Genomic DNA, 12,425 nt, shown 5'->3' on the forward strand with positions numbered 1-12,425 from the left:
CACTAAACCCACTGATAATCAGATGGTTCATTCATCACTAAACCCACTGATAATCAGATGGTTCATTCATCACTAAACCCACTGATAATCAGATGGTTCATTCATCACTAAACTCACTGATAATCAGATGGTTCATTCATCACTAAACCCACTGATAACCAGATGCTCATTCATCACTAAACCCACTGATAATCAGATGGTTCATTCATCACTAAACCCACTGATAATCAGATGGTTCATTCATCACTAAACCAACTGATAATCAGATGCTCATTCATCACTAAACCAACTGATAATCAGATGCTCATTCATCACTAAACCAACTGATAATCAGATGGTTCATTCATCACTAAAACCACTGATAATCAGATGCTCATTCATCACTAAAACCACTGATAATCAGATGGTTCATTCATCACTAAACCCACTGATAATCAGATGGTTCATTCATCACTAAACCCACTGATAATCAGATGGTTCATTCATCACTAAACCCACTGATAATCAGATGCTCATTCATCACTAAACCCACTGATAATACCAACTTCTTTAATTACTTTTTCATTGGTAAGATTAGTAAACTTAGGGATGACATGCCAGCAACAAACACTGACGCTACACATCCAAGTATATCTGACCAAATTATGAAAGACAAGAATTGTAATTATGAATTCTGTAAAGTGAGTGTCGAAGAGGTGAAAAAATGATTGTTGTCTATCAACAATGACAAGCCACCGGGGTCTGACAATCTGGATGGAAAATTACTGAGGATAATAGCAGACGATATTGCCACTCCTATTTGCCACATCTTCAATCTAAACCTACTAGAGAGTGTGTTGTCCTCAGGCTTGGAGGGAAGCTAAAGTCATTCCGCTACCCAAGAATAGTAAAGCCTCCTTTACTGGCTCAAATAGCCGACCAATCAGCCTGTTACCAACCCCTAGGAAACTTCTGGGGAAAAAATGGTGTTTGACCACATACAATGCAATTTCACAGACTTTCAGCACGCTTATAGGGAAAGGACATTCAACAAGCACAGCGCTTACACAAATGACTGATGATTGGCTGAGAGAAATTGATTATAAAAATGATTGTGGGGGACTGTTTTGTTAGACTTCAGTGCGGCTTTTGACATTATCGATTATAGTCTGCTGCTGGAAAAACATGACAGAACATTAAATAGACAAGAACAGCTCAAAGACAGAACTACATCAATAAAAAAAAATTATGAAAAAAGGCACATATGGTAGTAAGTGAGTCTCCTCAACAGCCACACCATTTCATTACCAGATTCAGCTGAGGTCTAGAACTTAGGGAAGGATTTTTACCAAATGCAACGCTCTTAGTTTAAGAGATGTTCAGGACCAGTTTATTACTGGCTACCCATTCCAAAACAGACTGCTACTCTTTGTTATTTCACACACGTTATTTAGATACTGTAACGCCCTGGCCATAGAGAGGGTTTTTTTGTTCTTTATTTTGGTTAGGCCAGGGTGTTACATTGGGTGGGCGTTCTATGTTCTTTTTCTAGGTTTTTTGTATTTCTTTGTTTTGGGCCGTGTGTGGCTCCCAATCAGGCACAGCTGAAGTTCGTTGTTGTTGATTGGGAGTCACACATAAGGAGCAGGTTTTTCCTTTGGGTTTTGTGGGGGATTGTTTTCTGTTTTGTTCAGTTGGGACCAGACAGGACTGTTTGCTGTCGTTGCTATCGAGTGTTTTGTTTGTAGTGGTTCATTTTTTATTAAATATCAAGATGAACACACAACCTCCGCTGCATCTTGGTTTTCTTGCGACGACGTCCGTTACAGATACTGACTGTTAGCGCTTGGTGGCCTATAGCAACACCCCAAAACAAAAGGCTTTAGATGTGCCAAGTGAACCTACAACCACAACACTTCAATAACACTTGACATAAGATCTTCTCTAAGCATTACAGGGATATGGCTCTGAATATACACAGCAACACCTCCCCCATAAGCATTTCTGTCTCTTCTATAGATGTTATATCCTTGTATTGTTACTGTCGTATCATCAAATGAATTATCTAAGTGAGTCTCAGAAATGGCTAATATATGAATGTTATCTGATGTGAGTTGGTTATTGATTTCATTAACCTTATTTCTAAAGCTACATATATGGCTTTACACCCCCTGCTCTATTGTCTTTACACCCCCTGCTATATTGTCTTTACACCCCCTGCTATATTGGCTTTACACCACCTGCTATATTGGCTTTACACCACCTGCTATATTGGCTTTACACCCCCTGCTATATTGGCTTTACACCCCCTGCTATATTGGCTTTACACCCCCTGCTATATTGGCTTTACACCACCTGCTATATTGGCTTTACACCCCCAGCTATATTGGCTTTACACCACCTGCTATATTGGCTTTACACCCCCTGCTATATTGGCTTTACACCCCCTGCTATATTGGCTTTACACCCCCTGCTATATTGGCTTTACACCCCCTGCTATATTGGCTTTACACCACCTGCTATATTGGCTTTACACCCCCTGCTATATTGGCTTTACACCCCCTGCTATATTGGCTTTACACCCCCTGCTATATTGGCTTTACACCCCCTGCTATATTGGCTTTACACCCCCTGCTATATTGTGGATAAAGAGTTACCTCTAACAGAACACAGAGGCTGTTCTTTAATGGAAGACTCTCCAAAATTATCCAGGCAGAATCAGGAAATCCCCAGGCCCCTTGCTTTTTTCAGTCTTTACTTACTGCCAACATGCCAAAGCCATTGTGTCTGTGTGTGCGGATGACTCAACACTATACACGTCAGCTACAACAGCAACTGAAATGACTGCAACACTTAACAAAGAGCTGCAGTTAGTTTCAGAACGGGTGGCAAGGAATGTCAGTCCTAAATATTTCTAAAACTAAAAGCATTGTATTTGGGACAAATCATTCACTAAACCCTAAACCTCAACTAAATCTCGTAATGAATAATGTGGAAATTGAGCAAGTTGAGGTGACTAAACTGCTTGGAGTAACCCTGGATTGTAAACTGTCCTGGTCAAAACATATTGATACAACAGTAGCTAAGATGGGGAGAAGTCTAACACCCTCACTACTACACTACACCCCTACTACACTCCTACTACACCCTACTACACCCCTACTACACTCCTACTACACCCCTACTACACCATTACTACACCCCTACTACACTCCTACTACACCCCTACTACACCATTACTACACCCCTACTACACCATTACTACCCCAACACCCTCACTACTACACCATTACTACCCCAACACCCTCACTACTACACCCCTACTACACCCCTACTACACCATTACTACACCCCTACTACACCATTACTACACCCCTACTACACCATTACTACACCCCTACTACACACTACACCCCTACTACACCATTACTACCCCAAAACACCCACACTACCACACCATTTCTACCCCAACACCCTCACTACTACACCATTACTACCCTACTACACACTACACCATTACTACCCCAACACCCTCACTACTACACCCCTACTACACCATTACTACACCCCTACTACACCATTACTACACCCCTACTACACCATTTACTACACCATTACTACACCCCTACTACACCATTACTACACCACAACTACACCATTACTACACCCCTACTACACCATTACTACACCCCTACTACACCATTACTACACCCCTACTACACCATTACTACACCCCTACTACACCATTACTACCCCTACTACACCATTACTACCCCTACTACACACTACACCATTACTACACCCCTACTACACCATTACTACCCCTACTACACACTACACCATTACTACACCTCTACTACCCCAAAACACCCTCACTACTACACCATTACTACCCCAACACCCTCACTACTACACCATTACTACCCCAACACCCTCACTACTACACCCCTACTACACCCCTACTACACCATTACTACACCCCTACTACACCATTACTACCCCTACTACACCTACACTACACCCCTACTACACCTACACTACACCCCTACTACACCATTACTACCCAAAACACCCTCACTACTACACCATTACTACCCCAACACCCTCACTACTACAAACCTACTACACCCTCACTACCCCCAACACCCTCACTACTACACCCCTACTACACCATTACTACCCCCCAACACCCTCACTTCCCCCCAACACCCTCACTACTACACCCCTACTACACCATTACGACACCCCCCTCACCTCTCTCTCCCTCCCTCTCCTCTACCCCCACCTCCTCTTCTCTGCCCCCACCTCCTCCTCTCTACCCCCAACTCCTCCTCTCTACCCCACCTCCGCCCCTCTACCCCCACCTCCTCCCCTCTACCCCCACTGCCTCCCCTCTACCCCCACCTCCTCCCCTCTACCCCCTCCTCCTCCCCTCTACCCCCACCTCCTCCTCTCCTCTACCCCCACTGCCTCCCCTCTACCCCCACCTCTTCTCCTCTACCACCTCCTCCTCCCCTCTACCCCCTCCTCCTCCCCTCTACCCCCACCTCCTCCCCTCTACCCTCTCCTCCTCCTCCCCTCTACCCCCTCCTCCTCCTCTCCTCTACCCCCACCTCCTCTCCTCTACCCCCACCGCCTCTCCTCTGCCCCCACCTCCTCCCATGGTCAAATAATAATAATCATAGTAGTTGTCGAGGGTGCAACAAGCACGTCCGGTGAACAGGTCAGGGTTCCATAGCCGCAGGCAGAACAGTTGAAACTGGAGCAGCAGCATGGCCAGGTGGACTGGGGACAGCAAGGAGTCATCATGCCAGGTTGTCCTGAGGCATGGTCCTAGGGCTCAGGTCCTCCGAGAGAGAGAAAGAAAGAAAGAGAGAAAGAGAGAATTAGAGAGATCATATTTAAATTCACACAGGACACCGGATAAGACAAGAGAAATACTCCAGATGTAACAGACTGACCCTAGCCCCCCGACACATAAACTACTGCAGCATAAATACTGGAGGCTGAGACAGGAGGGATCAGAAGACACTGTGGCCCCATCCGATGATACCCCCGGAAAGGGCCAAACAGGCAGGATATAACCCCACCCACTTTGCCAAAGCACAGCCCCCACACCACTAGAGGGATGTCTCCAACCACCAACTTACCGTCCTAAGACAAGGCCGAGTATAGCCCACAAAGATCTCTACCCCCTCCTCCTCCCCTCTACCCCCACCTCCTCCCCTCTACCCCCACCGCCTCTCCTCTACCCCCTCCTCCTCCCCTCTACCCCCTCCTCCTCCCCTCTACCCCCACCTCCTCTCCTCTACCCCCTCCTCCTCCTCCCCTCTACCCCCACCTCCTCACCTCTACCCCCACCGCCTCTCCTCTACCCCCACCGCCTCTCCTCTACCCCCACCTCCTCCCCTCTACCCCCACCGCCTCTCCTCTACCCCCACCTCCTCTCCTCTACCCCCACCTCCTCTCCTCTACCCCCTCCTCCTCCCCTCTACCCCCACCTCCTCCTCTCCTCTACCCCCACCTCCTCCTCTCCTCTACCCCCACCTCCTCCTCCCCTCTACCCCCTCCTCCTCCCCTCTACCCCACCTCCTCTTCTCTACCCCACCTCCTCCTCCCCTCTACCCCCACCTCCTCTCCTCTACCCCACCTCCTCTCCTCTACCCCCACCTCTACCCCCACCTCCTCCCCTCTACCCCCTCCTCCTCCTCCCCTCTACCCCCTCCTCCTCCTCCCCTCTACCCCCACCTCCTCCTCTCCTCTCCTTCCTCCCTCAGCCCACATGAATCTTTCACATTCTAATGAGTGTTTCACTTCCCAGCCAGTTCATTCCGACACACACAATGCCATCTCATCCCACCCCACCATAACATTCCTCATGCCACATCAATGGCCTGGAGCCGTGGCCTTTTATTCAATGCAGCTGTTATTGATTCCCTAACCTTCTCTTCTTTCAACAGGGAGGAGGTGGTTCCTCTGAAGATCCTGGCCCACAACAGTCTGGTCGGACGACTGATCGGGAAGGAGGGAAGAAACCTGAAGAAGATAGAAGAAGAGACAGGGACCAAGATCACCATCTCCTCGTAAGAGCCAGCTATCTCTCTCTCTCTCTGTGTGTGTTTGGCTTCACTGTGCTATTCTTCCCACGGTGTTGCATGTAAAGTAATGCTCAATTCCTTTCAGCCGTTTATACATCCTAAATCAACCTTCACACTACATGACTTTAGCAAGTCACAACTACCTAGTGTACAGACTCAGTCACCACTACCTTAATCAAATCAAATTTATTTATAAATCCCTTCTTACATCAGCCGATGTCACAAAGTGCTGTACAGAAACCCAGCCTAAAACCCCAAACAGCAAGCAATGCAGGTGTAGAAGCACGGTGGCTAGGAAAAACTCCGTAGAAAGGCCAGAACCTAGGAAGAAACCTAGAGAGGAACCAGGCTATGAGGGGTGGCTAGGAAAAACTCCCTAGGAAAAACTCCCTAGAAAGGCCAAAACCTAGGAAGAAACCTAGAGAGGAACCAGGCTATGAGGGGTGGCCAGTCCTCTTCTGGCTGTGCCGGGTGGAGATTATAACAGAACATGGCCAAGATGTTCAAATGTTCATAGATGACCAGCAGGGTCAAATAATAATAATCATTGTAGTTGTCGAGGGTGCAACAAGTCAGCACCTCAGGAGTAAATGTCAGTTGGCTTTTCATAGCCGATCATTGAGAGTATCTCTACCGCTCCTGCTGTCTCTAGAGAGTTGAAAACAGCAGGTCTGGGACAGGTAGCACGTCCGGTGAACAGGTCAGGGTTCCAGCAGGTCTGGGACAGCAGGTCCGGGACAGGTAGCACGTCCGGCGAACAGGTCAGGGTTCCATAGCCGCAGGCAGAACAGTTGAAACTGGAGCAGCAGCACGACGAGAGAAAGAAAGAATTAGAGAGAGCTTGTTCCACCATTGGGGTGCCAGAGCAGCGAACAGTTTTGACTGGACTGAGCGGGAACTGTGCTTCCTCAGAGGTAGGGAGGCGAGCAGGCCAGAGGTGGATGAACGCAGTGCCCTTGTTTGGGTGTAGGGCCTGATCAGAGCCTGAAGGTACGGAGGTGCCGTTCCCCTCACAGCTCCGTAGGCAAGCACCATGGTCTTGTAGCGGATGCGAGCTTCAACTGGAAGCCAGTGGAGAGAGCGGAGGAGCGGGGTGACGTGAGAGAACTTGGGAAGGTTGAACACCAGACGGGCTGCGGCGTTCTGGATGAGTTGTAGGGGTTCAATGGCACAGGCAGGGAGCCCAGCCAACATCGAGTTGCAGTAATCCAGACGGGAGATGACAAGTGCCTGGATTAGGACCTGCGCCGCTTCCTGTGTGAGGCAGGGTCGTACTCTGCGAATGTTGTAGAGCATGGCCCCATCCGATGATACCCCCGGACAGGCCCAAACAGGTAGGATATAACCCCACCCACTTTGCCAAAGCACAGCCCCCACACCACTAGAGGGATACCTTCAAACACCGACTTACTATCCTGAGATAAGGCCGAGTATAGCCCACAAAGATCTCCCCCACGGCACAACCCGAGGGGGGCGCCAACCCTAAGAGGAAGATCACGTCAGTGACTCAACCCACTCAAGTGACGCCCCCCCTCCTAGGGACGGCATGGAAGAACACCAGTAAGTCAGTGACTCAGCCCCTGTAATAGGGTTAGAGGCAGAGAATCCCAGTGGAGAGAGGGGAACCGGCAAGGCAGAGACAGCAAGGGCGGTTCGTTGCTCCAGCCTTTCCGTTCACCTCCACACTCCTGGGCCAGACTATACTTAATCATAGGACCTACTGAAGAGATAAGTCTTCAGTAAAGACTTAAAGGTTGAGACTGAGTCTGCGTCTCTCACATGGATAGGCAGACTATTCCATAAAAATGGAGCTCTATAGGAGAAAGCCCTGCCTCCAGCTGTTTGCTTCGAAATTCTAGGGACAGTAAGGAGGCCTGCGTCTTGTGACCGTAGCGTACGTGTAGGTATGTACGGCAGGACCAAATCGGAGAGATAGGTAGAAGCAAGCCCATGTAATGCTTTGTAGGTTAGCAGTAAAACCTTGAAATCAGCCCTTGCCTTAACAGGAAGCCAGTGTAGAGAGGCAAGCACTGGAGTAATATGATAACATTTTTTGGTTCTAGTCAGGATTCTAGCAGCCGTATTTAGCAGTAACTGAAGTTTGTTTAGTGCTTTATCCGGGTAGCCGGAAAGTAGAGCATTGCAGTAGTCCAACCTAGAAGTAACAAAGGCATGGATTTATTTTTCTGCATCATTTTTGGACAGAAAGTTTCTGATTTTTGCAATGTTACATAGATGGAAAAAAGCTGTCCTTGAAACAGTCTTGATATGTTCTTCAAAAGAGAGATCAGGGTCCAGAGTAACGCCGAGGTCCTTCACAGTTTTATTTGAGACGACTGTACAACCATCCAGATTAATTGTCAGATTCAACAGAAGATCTCTTTGTTTCTCGGGACCTAGAACAAGCATCTCTGTTTTGTCTCAATTTTGGGGCTTCACTATGTTTCATCAAAATGTACAGCTGTGTGTCGTCCGCATAGCAGTGAAAGCAGATCGATGGTATCAAAAGCAGCACAGCAAGGTCTAGGAGCACGAGGACAGATGCAGAGCCTCGGTCTGACGCGACAGGGAGGGTGTGAGCGCGACAGGGAGGGTGTGAGCGCGACAGGGAGAGTGTGAGCGCGACAGGGAGGGTGTGAGCGCGACAGGGAGGGTGTGAGCGCGACAGGGAGGGTGTGAGCGCGACAGGGAGAGTGTGAGCGCGACAGGGAGAGTGTGAGCGCGACAGGGAGGGTGTGAGCGCGACAGGGAGGGTGTGAGCGACAGGGAGGGTGTGAGCGCGACAGGGAGGGTGTGAGCGCGACAGGGAGAGTGTGAGCGCGACAGGGAGAGTGTGAGCGCGACAGGGAGGGTGTGAGCGACAGGGAGAGTGTGAGCGCGACAGGGAGGGTGTGAGCGCGACAGGGAGGGTGTGAGCGCGACAGGGAGGGTGTGAGTGCGACAGGGAGGGTGATCGTGCCAGGGAGGGTGATCGTGCCAGGGAGGGTGTGAGCGCGACAGGGAGGGTGATCGTGCCAGAGTATTCTGAGACGGATTTCTATTCTCCATCCTTTCATTCTGTAGTGATGTCACAATCCAGATGTTTTCCAGGACCATCTGTAACCCAGGGAGGACCATCTAACCCAGGGAGGACCATCTGTAACCCAGGGAGGACCATTTGTAACCCAGGGAGGACCATCTAACCCAGGGAGGACCATCTGTAACCCAGGGAGGACCATCTGTAACCCAGGGAGGACCATCTGTAACCCAGGGAGGACCATCTATAATGGAATCCAGATGTGTCCAGAACCATCTGTAACACAGGGAGGACCATCTGTAACCCAGGGAGGACCATCTGTAACCCAGGGAGGACCATCTAACCCAGGGAGGACCATCTGTAACCCAGGGAGGACCATCTGTAACCCAGAGAGGACCATCTGTAACCCAGGGAGGACTATCTGTAACCCAGAGAGGACCATCTGTAACCCAGGGAGGACCATCTGTAACCCAGGGAGGACCATCTGTAACCCAGGGAGGACCATCTGTAACCCAGAGAGGACCATCTGTAACCCAGGGAGGACCATCTGTAACCCAGAGAGGACCATCTGTAACCCAGGGAGGACCATCTGTAACCCAGGGAGGACCATCTGTAACCCAGAGAGGACCATCTGTAACCCAGGGAGGACCATCTGTAACCCAGGGAGGACCATCTAACCCAGGGAGGACCATCTGTAACCCAGGGAGGACCATTTGTAACCCAGGGAGGACCATCTAACCCAGGGAGGACCATCTGTAACCCAGGGAGGACCATCTGTAACCCAGGGAGGACCATCTGTAACCCAGGGAGGACCATCTATAATGGAATCCAGATGTGTCCAGAACCATCTGTAACCCAGGGAGGACCATCTGTAACCCAGGGAGGACCATCTGTAACCCAGGGAGGACCATCTAACCCAGGGAGGACCATCTGTAACCCAGGGAGGACCATCTGTAACCCAGAGAGGACCATCTGTAACCCAGGGAGGACTATCTGTAACCCAGAGAGGACCATCTGTAACCCAGGGAGGACCATCTGTAACCCAGGGAGGACCATCTGTAACCCAGGGAGGACCATCTGTAACCCAGAGAGGACCATCTGTAACCCAGAGAGGACCATCTGTAACCCAGGGAGGACCATCTGTAACCCAGAGAGGACCATCTGTAACCCAGGGAGGACCATCTGTAACCCAGGGAGGACCATCTGTAACCAGAGAGGACCATCTGTAACCCAGGGAGGACCATCTGTAACCCAGGGAGGACCATCTGTAACCCAGGGAGGACCATCTAACCCAGGGAGGACCATCTGTAACCCAGGGAGGACCATTTGTAACCCAGGGAGGACCATCTAACCCAGGGAGGACCATCTGTAACCCAGGGAGGACCATCTGTAACCCAGGGAGGACCATCTGTAACCCAGGGAGGACCATCTATAATGGAATCCAGATGTGTCCAGAACCATCTGTAACCCAGGGAGGACCATCTGTAACCCAGGGAGGACCATCTGTAACCCAGGGAGGACCATCTGTAACCCAGGGAGGACCATCTAACCCAGGGAGGACCATCTGTAACCCAGGGAGGACCATCTGTAACCCAGAGAGGACCATCTGTAACCCAGGGAGGACCATCTGTAACCCAGAGAGGACCATCTGTAACCCAGGGAGGACCATCTGTAACCCAGAGAGGACCATCTGTAACCCAGGGAGGACCATCTGTAACCCAGGGAGGACCATCTATAATGGAATCCAGATGTGTCCAGGACCATCTGTAACCCAGAGAGGACCATCTGTAACCCAGGGAGGACCATCTATAACCCAGAGAGGACCATCTGTAACCCAGAGAGGACCATCTGTAACCCAGGGAGGACCATCTGTAACCCAGGGAGGCCCATCTATAATTGAATCCAGATGTGTCCAGGACCATCTGTAACCCAGGGAGGATCATCTGTAACCTAGGGAGGACCATCTGTAACCCAGAGAGGACCATCTATAAGCCAGAGAGGACCATCTGTAACCCAGGGAGGACCATCTGTAACCCAGGGAGGACCATCTCAGTGAAGCGTTAGGGTTAGGATTACTTGCTGACTTGATGTGTGTGTTCCAGGCTACAGGACCTAACCATCTGTAACCCAGAGAGGACCATCACAGTGAAGGGCAGTATGGAGGCGTGCTGTAAGGCTGAGGGGGCGGTCATGAGGAAACTGAGGGACGCCTACGAGAACGACATCGCTGCTGTTAACGTAAGGCTTAATGTAAACACTGTCTGTCTGTCTGTCTGTCTGTCTGTCTGTCTGTCTGTCTGTCTGTCTGTCTGTCTGTCTGTCTGTCTGTCTGTCATTTGGTTAGCTTGGCCTCTGACTCATTCTTATAGCAGCACAAACTCTAACACTGATACCCCAGCCCTGTCTCACCCAGCTCCACTTTCACACTCAGTCATTACATCAGTGTGCACCTGTTAGAGTTCAACCACACAGAGACAGATAACTGGTGACTTGACTATATTATGCAAGACTGAGAATGATTCATTCTGAAAACAGTATTTCATAAATATAGCTGTGAGCAGCAAGGAATCAGTTGGGTAACAAAACAAGCACTCATTTATGTAGAGACGATGTTCCTTTACTGACTGGACATAAAGTCATTACCATGTTTATCTCTCAACACCACAGTAGGTCACAGTGAAGTTGTGTCTAGATTGTGCGATTCTCAGCTGGTACACTCCACATCTCTCTCTCTCTTTCTCTCTCTCTCTCTCTCTCTCTCTCTCTCTCTCAGCTGTAATACTTCCCTCTCTCTCTCTCTCTCAGCTGTAATACTTCTCTCTCTCTCTCAGCTGTAATACTTCTCTCTCAGCTGTAATACTTCCCTCTCTCTCTCTCAGCTGTAATACTTCTCTCTCTCAGCTGTAATACTTCCCTCTCTCTCTCTCAGCTGTAATACTTCTCTCTCTCTCAGCTGTAATACTTCCCTCTCTCTCTCTCTCTCTCTCTCTCTCTCTCTCTCTCTCAGCTGTAATACTTCTCTCTCAGCTGTAATACTTCTCTCTCTCTCAGCTGTAATACTTCTCTCTCTCTCTCTCTCTCTCTCTCTCTCTCTCAGCTGTAAAATGTATATTTTCCACAATAAAATATACATTTTTCACTACGTTAAGACTGTTGTTGTAAAACAATGTGATTATATAGATAACACAATATTTCACATTGGTCGTCTGCATAATTAAAATCTAACATAAATTTGCATAAGACAAAGTCCAATTGATCAACAGTTATTGTTCTAGTATCCCATGGTGCTACTGGTGCCAATGACCTCTATAGTACCACCAGCTGGTCTGGTG

General features: G+C 49.2%; 1 protein-coding gene across 2 annotated transcripts in view; it reads left to right on the plus strand.

The window, feature by feature from the left end:
* igf2bp2a (insulin-like growth factor 2 mRNA binding protein 2a) overlaps positions 1-12,425 on the plus strand; it is a 98,548-nt gene that overhangs the window by 58,023 nt on the left and 28,100 nt on the right. For both annotated transcript variants that reach the window (XM_029712444.1, XM_029712443.1), the window contains exons 8-9: positions 5,940-6,062; positions 11,196-11,331. In XM_029712444.1, coding sequence (XP_029568304.1) covers positions 5,940-6,062; positions 11,196-11,331 — 259 coding nt within the window. The remainder of the gene's footprint in view (positions 1-5,939; positions 6,063-11,195; positions 11,332-12,425) is intronic.

Source organism: Salmo trutta, chromosome 24 (genome assembly GCF_901001165.1).
Source record: "Salmo trutta chromosome 24, fSalTru1.1, whole genome shotgun sequence".
Taxonomy (NCBI): domain Eukaryota; kingdom Metazoa; phylum Chordata; class Actinopteri; order Salmoniformes; family Salmonidae; genus Salmo; species Salmo trutta.